Here is a 19,281-nt window from a genome sequence, read left to right as displayed (position 1 = left end):
GGCTGTGTCTCTGCGGGAGCAGCAGGAAGCCTCAGAGAACAGCCCACCCTGCACCAGCAGGAGAGGCAGGAAGGGGCAAGGCCGTGGTCTAGGCCACTGGGCCCAGCGCTGCCCTGGCTTGGACTGGAGAGGAGTTTGCACGGGGTCAGACTGGGGGTGCACAGGGCTGCTGGCCCCCAGGGGCCCTCACTCCCCACCAGGGCCCGGAAGACCCTGCAGCACAAGAAAGGGCCCATGCCCGCGTCTCACTGGACTCTGTGGCGGCTCAACCAGGCGGATCCGCGGGTCCCCAGGCCCAGCCGCCCCAGGCCCAGGAGCGGCCCTGCCACCACTTACTAGGACCGCTCTGACTCAACACCCACGTTTGGACCCGGCAATGCAACACCTGCCACAAAGAAAGGCAAAAGAGCTCCTCCGGTGGGGCCGGCTGCTGAGGACTCCCACCTGTGTCCAGAATGGTCGGCCAGGTCCTGACGTCCACTGCAGCCGCCGCCTCCTTGGACCGCAGCAGCCGCGTGACCGCCTGCGTGGTGAGGACGCACGCGGACTTGCTGACCTGTGCGGGGCGGGGCGGGCGGAGTGAGCTTGGCCCGTGGAGGCCGCAGCGTGGACCCCGGGAGACCCGCCCGCCCTCCGCGCACCTCCACGATCATCTTGACGGTGGGCAGCGTGGTGCCGAGGTTCTGGGGATGCGGGGGCCGCACGGTGACGGGCACGCAGCCGCAGTACAGGCAGCCGTAGAAGGCGGCAATGAGGTCCACGCCTGCGGAGACAGCGGGCAATCAGCACGGGTGGTGCGGCCGGCTGTCGCGTGTCCACTGAGACCAGCAGAGCCGGTGGGTTCCTGGCCATACAGCCGCGACCGGACCCTGGAGGGACCATGGGGGGCAGGCCTGGCCCTGAGGCCGCTCGGGGCGGGGCGGGATACCCCACACGGACCAGGGCAGGCGACCCTTGAGAGCCCCGCTCCAGTTGCCTGTGCGTGCAGACCTCGGGGCACCGTCTACACTGCAGGCTCCCACGCTGCGGCGCCAGGAGCACCTGCACACGCTGCTTGGAGGACGCCCAGAGGCCCTGCCTGCGGGACGCCGACTGCCGCACGGCTATTCCACCTCGCTATAGGTTAAAACCCCTGTAGTTAAAATTTGGGGGGAAATCATACCAGGCTTAAAACCTGTTTTTGCTGTGCCTGGCAGCTCACACCTGTCATCTCAGCACCTTGGGAGGCCAGGAGCTTGAGACCAGCCTGAACAAGAGCAAGATCTCGTCCCTACAAAAAATAATAAAAACAGCCGGGCGTGGTGGCCTGGCATATAGTCCCAGCTGCTTGGGAGGTTGAGGCAGGAGGATCACTTCAGCCCAGGAGTTTGAGGCTGCTATGAGCTGTGATGACACCACTGCTCTCCAAGCTGGGTGACAGAGGGAGACCCCGCCTCAAAACAACAACAAACAAACAAACAAAGAAAAAAGAATCTGCTTGCAGGAGCTGAGGAAGCTCCGCTATGAAGATGCCTGGGCGTCTTTCTCTTGCCCTGGCACCACTCAGCCCCAGCACCTCACCTCTGCCGAGAGCCTGTTCTGACCCCCTGGGTCACACGCCCATTTGAGAATTGGATGTAAGTCTTGGACTCTCCCCCGGCCCCCCAAAAACACACAACACACATGCTTGTGCACGTCTGCAAACGTGTGCACCCACCTGTGGCATTCTGGGCCTCTGCCTCCCACTATTACACCCCAGCTGCTGTTACGTTTTTCAAATGTAAATGGAGAACTCTGACATGGATTTTCTTTTTCTTATTAAAAATTTTTTACAAATAGCACTGAATATAACCAAAAGCGGACAATCGTATAAGGACCTCTAAATCCACCATTCAGATTCTCAGTTACCAAGGTTGTACTGTGCTTGCTCCGCGTCCTTCTTCTTCTTTTCTTCTTCTGTTTGCGTATTTAAGGAGGTCTCTCCCAGCCTGCTCCTTCAGCCCTGCAAGCCTGAGAGCCCGGGCCTGGGCACCACAGCCCCAGACCTGCTCTGGGACATGCCCTCCAACTCCCAGGCTCAGCTCAGCCAGCTCTGCTCCGGCCAGTGTGGACAGCCAGGGGCAGGGAGCTCCAGCCTCGCTGTGCTGCCATGTCCCAGAGGGTCTCTGTTCCCTCTCAAAGTCAGGGTGATGCTTGACATACAATGAGGGCTGCATAAAGCACCTGCTGTGTGCCTCGAACCCAGGGAGAGTGAAGAACAGAAATTACCACCATCCCTGGAGAAAAATAACCGCATGCCAGAGGGAGTGTCCAAACTGCTATGTGTCTATGTCAAGAAACAAACCAAGTTACCACCTTCCCCCAGGGGAGACTCGATGTGACTGCAAGGGACATGTACACCTCCTGGCAGACCCCAGGGAGAGTCCCCAGCCCCCACCGGCCGCAGGAGTCCCCTACAGAGGAGGTGCTGAGGGCAGTGTCCCACGAGATAACCTGGAAATGCAGATGGTCCGTGCTGAGGCCTGAACAAGTAACCCGAAAGACCTGGCAAGAAAGATGTGAGCGCAGAGCAAAAACACACAAGGCAATTAGATGGAAAAGATGCAAGAGGTGGAGGATAGATCCAAAAGTGAGTTAGGGAAGTTCCAGAAATAGACAAAGAAGGAGAAAGGCAGTAAGAAACACACTTTACTGAGATGACGATGAGAGTCTGAAGATTAAATGGGCAAGAAAATGACAGAAGACCCATGCCTCGGCACATCCCAGTAAAATTCCTGAACTCTGAGGTATACATAAAACCTATAAGCTTATAGGCAAAACAGCAACAAACTTACAAAGGAAAAAAATGGCTGGCATTGTCACCTAAAAAAAGCTTCTACACACACTCCAGACGAATAGACACCTGAGCTTCCTGTTCTGGCTGAGGGATGACTGGCCCATGTCGGTGGAGGAAGCTCCGAGTGTGTGTCACCCATCTGCCCCTCCTGGATGAGAAAAACAACTTGGAAACAGCCAAACAGCAAACACACTGAATGAGCCCCTGGGACAGCCAGGGCAGGTGGGGACTGCAGAGGCACTGGCACCCAGCAACAGGCCCGAACCCTGTATTAGGCGACGTGACCAAACCCCAGCAGCCCCCACGAAAACACCTGCTGAGAAGGCCCAGCGCTGCCAGGGGACCTGCTGTTTGTTCCAGCCGACACCAGATGGCAGGCCCCGGCCTCCTCTGGGAGCATTTACTGCAATTTGCAATGAGTGCACTTACAATTTTAAACACGTATCCCTTGCAACTCAGCACCTCTCTCGAGGACCTGTGAGCCCCTGCTTGGAAATGGAGTCTCCAGGAAGGAGGGGCCAGCCCCCAGCTGCAACACCCACCCGCACAGGGCGGCCTGGTGGCTGCGACACTAACCAGCCCTTTGTCCTTTGAAAACGCTCAAATCACCTCTGCACAAAATGGAATGCAGCTCAGCTCTTTCCCAGATAGCAGACGTTACTGAACAAAATCTGTTTTCACCACTTTAACTAATGCCCAGCTCGTTTATCTCTGAAACGAGGAGGAGGAGAGAGGGGGCAAGAAAAGGCGGGAGGGGGCCAGTCAGACCCTGTGGGCAGACGACACCCAGGCGTGCACACCAGGAAAATCAGGGGTCTCCCAGTAGGAACCCAGTGCTCCCAGCAAGGGGTGAGGGAAGGGCAAGTGAAGTTTTCCAGAAGTCTCTGTGAGGTGAGGGAGGGAAACAGGGAGGAAGTGGAGCATCCTGAGGAGATCCCTGGCAACTGTTCTCAAATCCTGTTGGTCTGACCAGAGAGCAGGGAGCAGAGAGGCCGCCTGTATGAGGACCGTCCATCCGCTCACCGACGACAGTCGGCACCCGCAGGAGACACTGCCAGAACCGTGGGACACAGCTGAGCCGAACAGAGACAAGAGACGTGAAGGAGAGAGGTCACAAGAATAGGGATGGGGACACAGCCAGGAAATTTTGGAAACAGGCTGCCATATGAGGTCAAGTCCCATACAAAGTTGTAAGAAAAAAAAATCAAAAAGAGTATTATCTGAACATATAGACAAAGCATGCCAAAAAGACAAGCCCACAAAACAGATAAGAACTGCAATTGTCTATTTCAAAATGTGCTAAAATATATCAAGAAATGACACAAGACAGAAAAGAATAACAGAAGTCAGAATTAGAAAAAAAATTCATGTCAAAACGAAGATGAAGCTTGAAGGAAGACAGACAACTAAAGATAATAGATAAAGACTTAAGATCAAATAGGAGATGAAGAGGAGGGACATTTAAAACTCAAGTGACAACTACTGAAGACAAAGAGCATCCGGTGGGAACAGAAGTACAAAGGGAAACGCAAGGGACAAGAGCAAACAGGAAAACTACAATGCAACAAAACTGTCTTTTAAAAAAAAGACTTGAAGCTACATATTTAAAATACCTTGTACATACAATTGTTGACCCACAACAACCAACATCAAGACTGTAACATACTGGACTTTAAAGAAAAATGAAAATATCTGTTTTACATCTAGGCAAAAACAGCAAGTGACGCCCAAGAGAAACTTGGATTATCACCAGGTCTGTCGACAGTAATGCTTCTTGATGCCATGTTCGTGACATTCAAGGAAAGAAAATGTGAGCCAACGGATTTTTTTATCTAGCAAAAATGACTTTCAATTATAAAGTGGACAAACTATGATCAAAAATCAGGACTCAGGGAATACTGTTCCTGAGAGCCCTTCCTGAGGAGTCGGTGTGAGAGCGAGCAGAGAAAACAGCATGAGCCGAGGGCCCGGTCGTGTGTACGACAGTGTACACAGAACACAGAGCTGCGGGTGGAAGCAAAACCCCACGCGGGTAGAGAGGAACAGGCGCGGTGCGTGAAGGCTGCCCCTCGGGTGACAGCCATGAGAAAAGGGGGCACTGGACTGAGTGCGTGCAAAAATCCTCCACTTGTTCCCAGAACTTATGCAGGGGTCCACGGTATCACCACTGTTGGTTTGGGAATGCTCTGTGTGATGTGGGATAAAGCAAATTAAGAACTATGGGATACTCTAATGCTGTCATCTCCTCTTCCTAAAGAATCAGGATTCTTGGTGTGGAATAAAGGAGATCCAGGTACACTGTAAGAGAGTTCTAGTAAAAATCTTGCAATCCTGAGTTTTTCTTGGCTGTAACAGTATGAACTCTGAGCTATTTATTTATAATTCCTAGCTCTGCTCACTGAAAAGGCCAACACACAACTGCCCAGCAGCAGTGAAGCTTCCCGAGTACCCAGATTTGTTCTGGGAGTCTCAGAACTGACTGCAGGTCCAGGGCGGGAGGCGCAGAGCCTGGTGCCGCCGCACCTGAGCGAGGAAGCCATTGGCCCAGTGGCCCTGCCCAGAGGCTCCCGCCGGGCTCTGCTCACTGTCCCCGGGAGAGAGGAGGGCAGACAGTGCCGGGAGGGCGTGCGTGAGCTGAGGGGGACAAGCACATGCAGAGAAGAGGGGCTGAGTTTAGTTTTGGAAGGTCGAGGAGAAAATGTCTCAGGCAGCTGCTGACAATGAACTGGCAGGGGACGGTCTGGTGCTGCACTTACCTGGGGGATAGACCAAAGCCACATGGTCCCCAACGTTCAGTCTTCCCTTCTCCATCAGAGCCGCAGCCACTCTTTCAGCTCTTTTGTGCAGCTGCACACAGGTTGCAGTGCTGGTGACTGTGCCCTAGGAAAGCCATCGAGTCAGTCCACGTGCTCATGTGCTGTGAGTGCAGACAAGCCTTTGCCACAGATGTGGGCACACCCCGTGTGCAGCCCACTGCAGCCCCCATCCCGTGACTGGGGCCAGGACCGGGGCCAGTCACAGATGTGCAGCTGGTGTCTTTTCCAGTAGTCTGTGTCCTCTCTCCAGCGGTGGAGGGTTGAGTTGCATCTCCTGACAGCCCCCGCTGAGAGCAGGAGTGCAGGTGCCCTGCCCATCCAGGGGAGAGCCAGAAACACCCGATCAGAGAAGATCTTTTTGGTAAAATATTTCAAGTATAACAACAGTATAAAGAATAATATAATAAATATCCAGGTACTCTTTATCTACTAATATTTTGCCATATTGTTTCAATTTCCCTTTTATGAAACAAATCACCGTTGTGCTTAAAGCCACCTGTAAACCACTCCCAAGTCCATCACCTCTCTCCCCAGAAGCAACCCTTATCCTGCATATAAATACAAATAAATAAATATTAAACAATAAGCAAACATCCCTAAACGATGCTGTTTTGCATGTGTGAGCATCACATGTTCCAAGCCTGGACCTGTGTCCTTCTGCAACCTCCTTCTCAGGTGCCTGCGAGTCCCCTCTGTGGCTGCACCGGCTCATCCCCTGCGGGGGGCTGTCCGGGCTGCGTGAGCAGCTTGGTGCAAACAGAAACACCTTGTAACCCTCCCTCTGCTCTGCGGACTCATCCTCCCTGATCCCAATGCCAGGCCTCAAAGCTGCGTAAGGAAACAGAAAGTGCAACTCAGTCTAATAATCACCAGCCTCCAGGGGAGACCAGTGTAACACCTGGGTGGTGCCTCTCCTGGCAGCAGACGGTGGGAGAAGACACCAGTGGGTGCGCCTGCGTGCTGTGCCCAAGCACGAGGGCCGGGCAGGTCTTGAGAGCCCCCACTCCAGAAGCCTCGCCCGTCCCTGTGAACCAGATCCCACTAGGCCCCTGGGGAAAACCCAGCGTCCCCAGCCTCATCTGTGTGTCCCTCCCTAGGCCACCCGGTCCCTGGCATGCTGGCCTCCTCTCCTGCCTCAAGCCCACTGGGCATCACTGCCTCACAGCCCTCCCCAGCACTCTGGGTCCCATTCCTCACACCGCTGGCCCTGAGGGCCTCGCCACGTGCCGACTGCACCCTGGCCGACTGTTAATCATCGGCTCTCTGAAGGCTTTGGAACTCGAGTGTAAAACGAATGCTTACTGAACGCTGTTCTAGATGCTGCCAATGTGCCGGTGATCGAGAAAGACAGAGAGGGTCTCTCTCCTACAGAACTTGTTCCTCGCAGGGAAGAGTTATCTCCCCATCCTTTTTATCTTATGTAACACTGTGCACACGGCAGGCATCGATAAACATTTCTTGAAGGAGCGAGCAGGACTGGAAGCTAGACCAGCATTTTCTAAGACCGCAGCGACCCACCCTGCACTGCGTGGGAGCTCAGGATTCCGTACAGCCGGCGCAGCACGGGCGACAGGGAGTCTTACAGGACTTTCGTTATTGTGTAACTTCTTATGTTTTCGTGTTCTGTACTCCTGCCACAGCGTGGATGTGAGGACCACAGCTTCTCCTTCTTTATATCCTACATGCTCCTAGTACAGTATAACGCACATCAACAGGTATTCAAGATACACGAGTGTGAATTTCTAAATCGGCAGCAGATTAGCAAAAAAGCAGTATTTATCATTTTAAAACTGTAAACGTATGCAGACATTCTAAATGCCTAATTTTTACAAAATAAACATTTCCTTTTAGGTCACAAACTTAGAAGTATTTACATATATACTGCTCTTAATTTAAAAAGCTGGAGCTGATCAGAATCGTCTTGCTAAATACAAAATCAAGAGAGAGAGTCTTGCGTGAACTGTGCAGAATGCAAGGGCTCTCCAGAGAAGAGGGCGGGCAGAGAGGCTGCCCCGGACAGTCTGCAGCACGCTTGCCTTTGAACGCGACACCACCCAGAACACTGAAATAGGAACTGGAGCGGCAATGGCCCCCGTGCACGGGCAGCAGCCCCTCCTCACCTTGGCGTTCAGCAGCAGGAACAGCGGGTGGTCAGGGGTGGTGTGGGCCCGCCACTGCAGCACGTCGGCCAGGAACAGGAACTGCGCAGAAAGGGCGGCTCAGTCACTGGCAGCCCCACGTGGGGGTCTCGACGCCCAACCCCAGGAACGGGCCTGTCACCTTCCGAGCCTGGTCGCTGTCCTCCAGGTGGGCGAGCTCTCTCCCAGAGGCCTGCGCGATCCTCTTCCCAGCAACCAGGTTCCCCACAACCATCGAGGCTGGTCCCACCTCTAGAAACGGGGGATCTGGATGAGAAGCTGATGACTTCTAATACTTAGTCATCACGTGACCTCGTTTCCATCACACTTTTTATTTTGAAAGCCTACTTGAATTAGGCATTTAGCCCTTCTACTAAGATACAAGTATTCAGAAAATGAACTGCAAGGTTTATGCTAAGTGACAAAGAATTTCTGTCTTAAATAGAAACTATGACATATTAAGAAGTTTACTATATGACGGACATCTTGGGGTTATGATTTGGCCTCAGTCACAGCCAAATTCTTAATATAGTTTATGGTTTTACTGTGTTTTATGTATAAATCAGGAAATTAAATCTTCCTAGTGGAATGTATTTAGTGGTATTTTCAGTGTTCGGTAATTAGCAAAAGTCAGCTATACTAAAAATCTACATAACCGAAAGAATGAAAAACCACATATATTAGTTAACTTTTAAATGTTTGAAGTCAGGGAAGGGAAATTGACCATTTGTTAAGAGACTTCCAAGGTCGGTGGCAGCTCCCAGGGCCGAGACGAGCCCTGGCCCCTGAGCACAGGTGTGGCCGGCTGCCCGGCACCGCGGCCAACAGAGGCTCTGCAGATCCCAGAGCTCCAAGTCTGCTCCAAGCCAAAGCCGAGATGCTGCCCCTGAGCGTCCTGGAATTTATCATTAAAACTGGTTCAAGCCGGGCACGGTGGCTCACGCCTGTAATCCTAGCCCTCTGAGAGGCCGAGGCGGGTGGATCGCTGGAGGTCAGGAGTTCGAGACCAGCCTGAGCGAGACCCCGTCTCTACTAAAAATAGAAATAAAAATTATCTGGACAACTGAAAAAATATATATAGAAAAAATTAGCCGGGCATGGTGGCGCATGCCTGCAGTCCCAGCTACTCGGGAGGCTGAGGCAGGAGGATCGCTTAAGCCTAGGAGTTTGAGATTGCTGTGAGCTAGGCTGACGCCACGGACAGCAGACTCACTCTAGCCCGGGCAACAAAGTGAGACTCGGTCTCAAAAAAAAAAAAAAAAACCTGGTTCGAACCGGCAGTGGAAACCCCCCCACAGGTGAGGTGGTGAAGTTCTCTCATCGGTGGCTCAGTTGGTTCCAGGAGGGCAGGAGGCAGCAGCCAGTCTGGTGGGCACACTGGCTCCAGTTCCCACCCAGCCCTGAAGGCACGGGCAGTTGCTGCTGTGGGGCTGACGGGCGGCAGCCTGACCAACCTCACAGTTACTCTCCGTTTTATGGCTGGAGAGACTAACCTGGTTGTTTCTGACGAGGTTTGGGAAGGTTGGTAACACAGGTGTGTGGGCACATCAGCACATTACACGGGTGCAGCGTCCCTTCCAGAAAGCGCTGTTTGGTCTCAGAAATGTGAATCCCTCCGAGAGGAGCCTTGGGCAAGGTGTTGGCAGGAACCAGAGCAAGACAGTACACGCCCACCTGGTGGATGCTGTCGATGGCCTGGAAGGGAAGGACCCTGCTGAGCACCTGCCACCATGTGAGGCTGGCGAGACACTAGGAAGCACCACCCTGGGGGAGGCACTGACGTCACTCTGGGAGACGGAGTGACCTCTGACATTATGTTAAATGAGGAAACAAGAGGAAGAGGAGTGCACACAGTTTCCTACCATTTAACGCAGAAAGGAGAGACACACACACCAAGTCTGTGCACACACATACATCGATCTGTGCCCAGAGAGTAAACGTGGTTACTGGTGGGTGGGGGCGCTGGGGAGATGATGGTTAAAGGTCCGAAGCCTCAATTAGACAGGAGGACTAGGGTTTCCTTTTTCCCTTTGAGATACACTGGACAGACTGATGCATATAGTAAATAAAAATGCATTGTACTAAAAGTAAATTTCAAATGTTGTCACCACCAAAAATAAGTATTTGAGGTGATGGTTACATTAGATTTAATTATTCCACGTTGTGTTCATAAATCATAACATCACTTTGTACCCCATAAATATATACAACTATAATTTATCAATTTACAATTTAAAAAATTAAAGTAAAAATAAAACAAGCTGGAGACAGGGAGGCGGGGGGAGCAGGCACAGCACTCTGCACTCAGAGGGACGGGGCACTGCAGGCTGTCCCTGGGTGCCCACCTGCAGGACGCGGCTCATCCACTGGAAGCTGTCCTCTTCCGAGGCATCAGGCCGCTGCTCTGCCACCAGGACGATGCGGTCGTCGTGCAGCACGGTCACGGAGAACACGGCGATCCTGAGGGAGGAGACGCGGGAAAGGCCACGTGGCAAGAGGCCGAACAAGACACAGACGCCTCGGCAGGCTGTCCTAATATTTAGAATTCAGTCTAACAAAGGGGGCTGCTTGCCCCACAAGTAACCAGTCGTTCTACCCTCTGAGTGTGGCCGCAGGAAGTTTCAATTCACAAAAACGGAGGGCACTTCGATGCAAAGCAAACAGCCAGGCACACATTGTTAAAAGAATGTTCTGTTAAAGTTTCCTTAATCTGATGTTAATATATGCCATATACTTCTTTGTGCACTAATCTTTGTCTAATAGTTTTATTAATTATATTTTTTAATTCAACAGGTTAAATCCCTCACTATAGTTGATCTATTCCTATTTATTGTGACTGGTCTACTTGGACTTGTTTCTACCATCTTGCTTTAAGAATTTCTACATGTTCTTCTTTCTGTGTTGCCTTTTTCTTCTTTTAGACTTCGAGTTGACCTCTCTACCCCTCCCTTACAAAACAAGCCGGTCTCCCCAGCTAAGCTGTCAGGTCAGCGTGGCCATCGTGGACACACCTTCTCTTGCTCTCTCCTTTGGCTGGTGTACACACATGCACATGCTTTAAACAACAGACTTCTACCACTATTGAGTTTTCTTTACTTTCATGTATCTCAGAGCTCTTCCTGAATTTATTTCTTTTAGTACTTTGACCAAAAGTGTTTTCAATATGGATCTTTTTGTGACAGAACTTCTGATACATATATGCCTGAGAATACTTTTTATTACTGCACTATTTAGGTGAATATAAAACTGAATTCTGCACTGTCATCCCGCACAGCTCCACTGTGGCGCAGTCTGATGCGTTCTGCGTGGCTGTTCTGTGGTGCTCGGTGAGAATGTCGATGAACTTGACATGCCACGGGGCCCTCGGTGGACCTGTCCCCCAGCAGAGAACTTCGTCTCCTGCTTCCTCAGACTCTCCCCCTCGCCCCTGCATCTGCTGTGTGGATGGCCCCTTCTCCCATTTCTCAACTCGTTCTCTGAGGTTCCTGTGTCCTTATTTCTGGAGTAGTTCCTTAGTCAGACTTTCCACCTTCTCAATTTGTTCTCTAGCTATATCCATTCTGTTATCCCATCTGTTGTGTTCCTTGTTTAAACAATTACTTTGATAGGACTTCTTCATCTTACTTCATGATGCTAATACTCTTGGCCCCAGGCTGTGGTCACGTTTTCTCTGCACACCCACACACACACACACGCACAGGCACACACACATGTGCGCACAGGCACACAGCCTGCCTGCTGGTCTCCCTAAGAGGGTATCTCATGTCCCTGCCACCCACCCTCTGGGGTTTTTCTTCAAGACTGCCCTGGGGGGCCAGCAGCCCAGGGTGACCTGCCTCACAGGTACCCTAATTTGAGTAACAAGCACCCCTTTAAGATGAATAAAATTTAAAAAGGGGGCTGAGCGGACCAATTAGAAGAGATTGCTTGTCCACAGTGCTCAGGAGCAGGAGGAGGGACAGAACCCCCTCCTGGCTGCTGTGCCGTGTGGCACAGGCCCAGAGGTTCGTTTCTTCGCTCAAAGGAAATGAGAAACTCTACGATCCTTGCTTAACACATGCAGGAAAGTTTAACTGGTTTTTATTCTAGCAGCAAGGTAGGGTATTATGCATGTTTTGCTGAACCTTAGTAGAACAAAGAATCAGCCTTTGGTGATTTCATAGAGGCAACAGTACTTCTCTGTTTTAATCTGTACTTCTATGGTTATCAGGAGCCTGGACCCGTTTCTCCTCTGTCACTGCTCCCATTTCCCCTCTGTGGTTCATCCAGAATTCCCCTGGATCCTTTGCCCAATTATGCATTTGAACCTTATTTTCTTAAAGAACTGTTTTTTGGTAGCTTTTTTTTTTTTTTTTTTGAGACAAGGTCTCGCCATGTCACCCAAGCTGGAGTGCAGTGGCATCATCATAGCTCACAGCAACCTCAAACTCCTGGGCTCAAGCGATCCTCCTGCCTCAGCCTCCTGAGTAGCTGGGACTACAGGCGTGAGCCCCCGTCTGACCTGAATGAACTCTTTGGACAGGGCGGACATTAACTCTGGTATCATTGCTGCAAATATTTTTTCTAGGTTCTTCGAGTTCAAATTTACTGTGCTTTCCTTCCACTGTAGACAGACTTCTCAAACTTTCAGTGGAGAAGGAATCTAAAACCCATAGCACAGGGACCCGCAGCGCATCACCTGCCTCTGTAGACAAACTTCATGGGCTCCACGGCCAGTGCGGTGGCCACGACGTCATCCGCGTTATGCCTGCGAACTCCAACAACCATCAGCCCATCCAGCTTGCCCACCACGAAGACCAGGTTATCCTGAGGGCAAGGGTGTTGGTCAGCGCTCGGCCCAGGAGGGCAGGCGCTGGCACTGCAGCTCCGGCCCCACTGCAAGGAGCTGACAGCACAGGAACGTTGAGTACTCCACAAACAGAAGCCGAATGAGCAACATACACCCAGCAAGAAGCCTCACCCAGGGTGGGCGTGGGCAGGCTGTGTGGGAAGAAGGGTGGCTGCAGAGGGGCCGCCAGGGAGGTCGTCAGCACGAGAAAGGCTCAGAGATGCGCCTCAAGTTGTGGGTGGGGTTTGTAAAGGACTCCAAGAACTCCTGGGCCGAGGCACGTGTCAGGAATGCTGCGCTGCTGACCCCCTGGCAGGTGCTGTCCTGGGCACTGCCAGGCGGAGAGCAGCACCCCCAGCCCCCAGGTGCCCACCAGATGCCAGTAGCACTCCCCTCCCCTGAGTTGTGACAACCAAAAATGTTTTCCCCTGGGGAGGTGGAGGATAAGATCTCCCAGTTGAGAGCCACTAGGGCCAAGATGTTACAAATAGAAGTATTTGTTTTAAAATGTTTTAGATATTCAAAATGGTAAAGAATGTTATAGTGAATACCCAAGTACCTGGCACCCCACATAAAGAACAAAACGTTGTCATCCACCCCGAGGACGCCACTGAGGACCTGTGTGTGGGTCTGTGGCTGGTCCACCAGTGTGGACGGCCCTGCACACTGGGGAGGGCTGGGCAGGGAGGTCAGGGATGGCCTGACGGCAATAAGGCGTCCCTTATCCACGCCCCTCGGCCCCCCAGCTGCCCGCTGTGGTGCAAAAGGGCATACTCACAGGCCCGATGAAGCCCAGCAGCCCCGTCCTGGTGAAAGGCCTGTCGGAGACGGGCACCCCTCCTGCGGTGACCGGAACAGTCTGTAGAATGGGGGTAGGTGGAGCGGGCATCAGGCTGCAGATGGTCAACCCATTGTTTCTGAGGAAGGGCCGGAGGCTCTGGGCTCGCACGCCCAGCCCAGCCTTCCCCAGGCTGCTGCCTTTGACAGCTGTTCTGCAAGCTCCTGAGCGAGGCAGGACACCGCATCCTTCAGCTCTGCATTCCCAGTGCCTGGCCTTGCTAGCACCACCACAAGCAAACGCAGCAAAGGGCTACTTCCCCAGGGCTGCCTTGAGTGCCTTCCTGTGGGCCAAGTCACCAGGTGACACCCACACGCCCTTCTCCCATGCAGGACTGCAGGGCGCACGCTGGCTGGCAGCACGGGCCCCGCCCCACTCCGGGTGCACGGGAGCGAGTGGAGGTGCACGGCTGCGCTGCCACAGCTTCTGGAGGCCTGCACGGAGACCCTGCTCCCCGCACAGCACCCTGCACACCGGGGGCTCATCAGTGCTCAGGGGGCTTAATTTCAATGTGAGAGTCAGAAAAAGTACAAACCTCAAACACGTTCTTGGTGATTCCAAGCAAGCCGTAGTAGGCTGTTCCGGTTGCGCTGGAACTGACACATATTTCTCCAATCTCATCCGTTTTACAAAGATAAGGGGCACCGTCCACCTTCACAACACATATGCTGGCTGAAAAGAGGAAAAAATCCTCAGAATCATAAACAAAGGATACACTTAAGTGGCCCATTCACAAAGATCTACTTGCTGCTGTATTTGCCGTTACGGAAACAGGACATCATACAAGCAGTATGTTCTCATAAGTAGTGTTATGACATGGAAAATACACTACCTGGTCAAAAGCCTTTATATTTTATATATAATACTTTTATAACCAATGTGAAGTGATTAAAAATACAATGTATCCTTCACGTAATAACCAAGCTGACAAAACCTTCCCTCTCAGATATGCAATGTGTGGCATCACCTTCCAATCCACGTGGGTGTGGGTGCGGTCCGACCTCGCACCTGGGATCACCACCTGTTTTGCTCCCAGCCCTGGCCCCAGCAGAGAGGCTTCCGGAAACAGCCTCACACAAAAGCATGAGACACACACTTGAATGTGCAGTGCTCACTCAATGAAATTTGGGTACTCAGGGACCAGTCGACCCATGGGTCAGCTGGGAACTGTCCTGCTATGCCTCCTGGGTTTTTCCTAATATACGCTCATCTCCAGAGACAGTGAGCCAGAAGAACACGGAGAACAATCCGGCCTTTGTTTCCATTCGCACAAATCAGATAAAGGATGCTGCAGAAGGAGCGCTGCGGTGCTCGCTGCGTGGAGGCTGCTACGTATCTGCGCCTCACGTCCAGGCAGCCTTCAGCACCTCACAGACGCTCACAGGCGAGCACAGGGACGGATTTAAGATCACAAAAAGGCACAATTCACCAAAAATCCCCTTGATGCTGTGGTAAACACACACACCATGTGGCCAGTGCAGAGGAAGGTGGTGCCAATGTTGAAGACAAGATGCCATCAGGGTTCACCGTGCTGGCCACTCCTCCAGCCAGGAGCACCGCCGGGGCTGCGGAGGGTCACGGACAACAGAGGCCCGCCCACGGGAGCGCCACATGTGCACACGCCTGGGGGAGCAATGAATGCGTGTCCTGTCCTGTTCTAATCCTCGTTTTACCAATAAAAGAAGATGGCACCACTACGAACACTCCTACAATTTTTCACTGATTTCATTAGCGTTACCTGTACTTTCCCCACAATAAAAATAAGTAAGACTCCATTCATCACTGTTTGTAAAAATGTTTAACCCACAGGTTCAAGCATTCTCCAAGACTGATGATTTCATCTCTGGGTAGAAGTATAGGAGGAAATGATATAATTCATATTAATAAAAAGTGGATCTAGAAATAAAAGTTTAAAACCTCCAGTCCTTATTTTATTTTTTTCATCAACTTTTAGCACCACGCAATGAAAAAAAACCTCCAGTCTTGTTCAAGGGCCCCAACTTCCGTGCACACACAAGGACCAGGCACCACCTGGCCCCATCTCTAGGTTAGGGGCTGTCCGGGATGCCACCCTGGAGCCCCCAGCACAGCCCCCAAGTTGCCCACAGCCACCCGTGGGAGGCAGAGCTGCAGACACAAGGGCCACGTGGTGCGGGCAACCTACGGCGTGGCCAGGCCGGCACTGGGAACAGGGTGACTGCACTGAGATGGGGCCTGCCTCCAGTCACCAGGAAGGGACAAAACAGCTGCCCAGAAAGGCTGCCATGGGAAGGAAGGAAAGCCGGAGCAGCTGTAGACCACGTGAGAGCAGCCTACCACGCTGTCACCAAGGCCTCCCGTCCTCAGGGCTCGCACCTACATGGAGACTGCCCCGTCACCCTCTCCTCACTGCACCGCCACAGGGCTGGCAAGGAAAACGCCCAGCACCTAATGTGATGCTCAGGCCCACGGGGCCGACTTCTGCGGAGGGTCCCCCCAGGGCCTGTCTAAAACCCACAGAAATGGAAGGGAAGCTTCTACGCTGCACTCCTACCACAGCATGTACTTTCTACAACTACTGAGACGACCTAATTGCCAAACTATTCATCATGTCCCTCACGGATGCCCGCTTCACGGGGTTGCTGTGGGTCACGCCTGTGGAAGCAGGAAGGCTGTGCCCGGAGCGCAGTGAGCTACTGTCACATCTCCCCAGCATCAGAGAACCGAGAGTCGGCTTCACAGGCCATACACACATCCTTATATTTTAGTCTATCCTTAAACTTAATAAAAAGGGAGGAAAACACTGAAAAAATATTCTACAAATTAAAACCCCAATTTACACTGAAAAACATTTTTGAGAAAGCTTTTACTTATTTGTTTGCTTCTAGAGCACCAGCACAAAGCCCGGAGCGTCTCTGACCCTCTTTGCTATGCTGTGGGTCACCGGACAAACACTCTGGCCCTTACCTCCAGGCATCACTTGACCAACGTCCTGAACAGTAAGGACTGACAACTTTTCCTCGGTATCAACTCTGATCACGCCGTAACTCAGACCGTTCATGGACAGGATGGCTTTTCTTGGAGGAGGCCCTCCCAGATCAGGTGGCCTAGAAAACAAAACCACCACCCAGTTAACAGGGGAGGGGACACAATTCCAGAGGAGAGGGGACCAATGGCCTCCTTGCCTGGGGTACGACTCTGCCCCAAAGCCACTGCTCCGTGTGATAGCCTGTGGGAACTGCACATCCTAAAGATGCTGAGACAATGTGTCCACACCATGGGCCCCTCTGCAATGTGACCCCAACACTCCTCTCATCTGGAGGTGGCCTGTGACTACAGAGTCAGTGACACTATGTGAATTCCAAGGCAGGTCATGAAAGGTGACTCAGCTTCCACCTGGTTGTCTTGGGACACCCGCCTGCAGCCCTGGGCAGCCAGGTGAGCAGAGTGACTGTGTTGGGGCCACCATGCTGCACGGAAGCCCAGACCAGCCCCTGTGCCCCACTCAGAGAGGCCAGGGGCAGCCTGGACTGTGTACATTCCGAGCTGGAGCAGCCTCAGCCCCCACGGCTCCCGCTCAGACACCACCTCACTGCACACCAGACTGGCGGAGCCCCTCCCAAACTCCTGGCCGACAGCACGTGAGAGATAGTGAAATGACTGTTGCTGTTTTTAAGCCACTGAATTTGGGAGTGATTTGTTATGCAGCAATAGTAACCAGAACACTGAACAGCAAAGGTCAGTATTTTCTCCAGCAAGAAAAAATTATATTGTTGAAGGCTGGGTGCAGTGGCTCATGCCTGTAATCCCAGCACTTTGGGAGGCCAAGGGAGGAGGATCACTTGAGGCCAGTTCAAGACCAGCCTTGACAACAGAAAAAATTACACTGTCAAGCAAAACAAGGGAATAGAACAAGGGAATGAAGAATAATTTATAGTTTGTGAGGGACAGAGGCATTATTTTTAATGTTGTCATAAAAAATTTAGGGTACTTAATACCTGCATATATGTAAACAGACGCTATTTATGAGCTAATGGATATATATGAATATCATACAAGACTACAATGGAGATTGTGGAGATTGTAATGATTGAGTTGAGGGTAGGAACTTAGCACAGAAGGTGCCCCAACTGTAAGTACACTGACCTGCACCCACGATGGTGCTGAAGGCAGGGGAGGGAGGGAGAGGAGAGCAGGGGAGGCAGAGTGAATCAAGGGGCCCCGGCCATGGCCCAAGGTGCAACATGGCGGCCGAAAGCACACAGGAAAGACCCCGAGCCCAGTGCCCACATACGAGGACAGCTCAGTACCCACATACGAGGACAGCTCAGGGCAGTCTCCAGGCCTCTCACCACCACCCTGCAGGTTGGACGGGGTGACACTGGGAAAACACAGCCTCAGCAGCAGGGAGGCCTTCTCAGGGAGGGGTGCTGGGTGCTGAGCACCAGGCTGGTGCTGCTTCAGGCAGGTCGCAGCTCCCTGCGGACAGACTCCATGGCCCACAGGCACCTGCCTTGGGATGAGGACTAGTTACAATGGGTTACAATGTTTACTATGGCTAAGGATGAGACGACCAGGCCTCCGTAATCTGGGAAGCAGCACTTAGGAAAACAAGTCGACATAACTGCAAGAATCCAGAGTATGGCCGAGGGAGCCGCCACCCAACTCCCAGCAGAAACGCAGGCTGGCAAGCCGCCTGGGGGGGCGCTGCACGACCACGAGGGGGCCCTGGCACAGTGCAGGCGCTGCTGCTTCAGGCTTCCTGCTGGGCAGAAACAGACTAGCCAAGGTTGGCGCCACAGGCGACTCAGCTGTAAGCGGGCGACTAAATTACACACTCGCAGGACGACAGGAATGAGGTTACCTGCGGATGGCAACTGTCAGCGCCTCGGGAGAGCTGGCACAGGGACAGATGACCTCCGGCCTCAGACCTCGGGACTGGAAGACGTTGAGGAAGGCATCGCAGGAGGATATCGACCCTGCTTGAGGCAACAAGAGTGGAGTCCCAGGGGCGAGTGAGTGCCAGGGGCAACTGGAGCGGCCGTGGGGCATGGGGGTGGTGGGGGTGGGGAGGGCAGTCGCTGGCACCCAAAAGCACAGGCCACGGGCCTGGGGGCTGCACACGTAGACCCAACCCCCATCCTAATGGGAGATTTCTGCTACAACATGGGGAGGCTGAGGCTGTTTCCACGAAACACACGTGACATATTTTCAAATCACTCACAAATCAGACACTGGAAATTTAATCCTGTGTTTGTTACTGAGGTTCAACTCATCACTGGCCCTGCCCTCCCCTGCTTCCTCCTGGACCCGGCCAGTGGGAACATCCTCCTGTGCTTCACAGCCTGGAGGCAGCAGAGTCTGCTAAGGGACCCAGGAACGTGCAAGGAGCCGAAGCTTCCACGTCCCACCAAGGCCAGGTCAGGGCATGCCCCATGGCACAGTGAGCGCCAGCTCCTGGAAGTGGCCTCGGAGCTGCATCGTCTGCACCACTGGCTGCCGCCTCTGTGTTCTGGCCCCAGCTGCCCCACTTCTCCCGACATCCCCTCCCCTGAGGAGGCACCTGTCATAGCCAGGGGTGGCAGGCCTCAGCAGTCAGCCCTGCAGACGTGTAGCCTCAGCTCCAAGGAGGCTCTGCACGCTTGGGACTCAGCACAGCCCTGTGCCCACGGGGACCCGGGTTTCTCCATCAACCTCCCATTCCCCCCAAAAGAAGGGGGCCCTCAGACTTTGTGCTTTTCAGGTGAGAGGGTGTCTTTTATGGAACCAAGACAGCCACAGACTGTTCAGTGCTATGAGGGATGCACTGGTGCTACACAGCAGCCAGTGGTGGGGAAGCCGTGTGGACCACAAGGCCAAGATCTCTG

General features: G+C 52.9%; 1 protein-coding gene across 5 annotated transcripts in view; it reads right to left on the bottom strand.

The window, feature by feature from the left end:
- DIP2A (disco interacting protein 2 homolog A) overlaps positions 1-19,281 on the bottom strand; it is an 81,044-nt gene that overhangs the window by 15,203 nt on the left and 46,560 nt on the right. For 3 of the 5 annotated variants that reach the window (XM_045540878.1, XM_045540880.1, XM_045540881.1), the window contains 13 exons: positions 18,279-18,396; positions 16,382-16,521; positions 13,971-14,107; positions 13,376-13,456; positions 12,448-12,575; positions 10,115-10,229; positions 9,263-9,464; positions 7,912-8,021; positions 7,752-7,832; positions 7,215-7,319; positions 5,572-5,695; positions 642-763; positions 445-556 (listed from right to left, as the gene is read on the bottom strand). In XM_045540878.1, the coding sequence (XP_045396834.1) occupies positions 445-556; positions 642-763; positions 5,572-5,695; positions 7,215-7,319; positions 7,752-7,832; positions 7,912-8,021; positions 9,263-9,464; positions 10,115-10,229; positions 12,448-12,575; positions 13,376-13,456; positions 13,971-14,107; positions 16,382-16,521; positions 18,279-18,396 (1,575 nt within the window). The remainder of the gene's footprint in view (positions 1-444; positions 557-641; positions 764-5,571; positions 5,696-7,214; positions 7,320-7,751; positions 7,833-7,911; positions 8,022-9,262; positions 9,465-10,114; positions 10,230-12,447; positions 12,576-13,375; positions 13,457-13,970; positions 14,108-16,381; positions 16,522-18,278; positions 18,397-19,281) is intronic. The other 2 variants (XM_045540876.1, XM_045540877.1) reach the window with 2 other exon arrangements.

This window comes from Lemur catta, chromosome 1 (assembly GCF_020740605.2).
Source record: "Lemur catta isolate mLemCat1 chromosome 1, mLemCat1.pri, whole genome shotgun sequence".
Classification (NCBI taxonomy): domain Eukaryota; kingdom Metazoa; phylum Chordata; class Mammalia; order Primates; family Lemuridae; genus Lemur; species Lemur catta.
The sequence above is the reverse complement of the archived record's forward strand: the minus strand, read 5'-3'. Positions and strand labels throughout refer to the sequence as shown.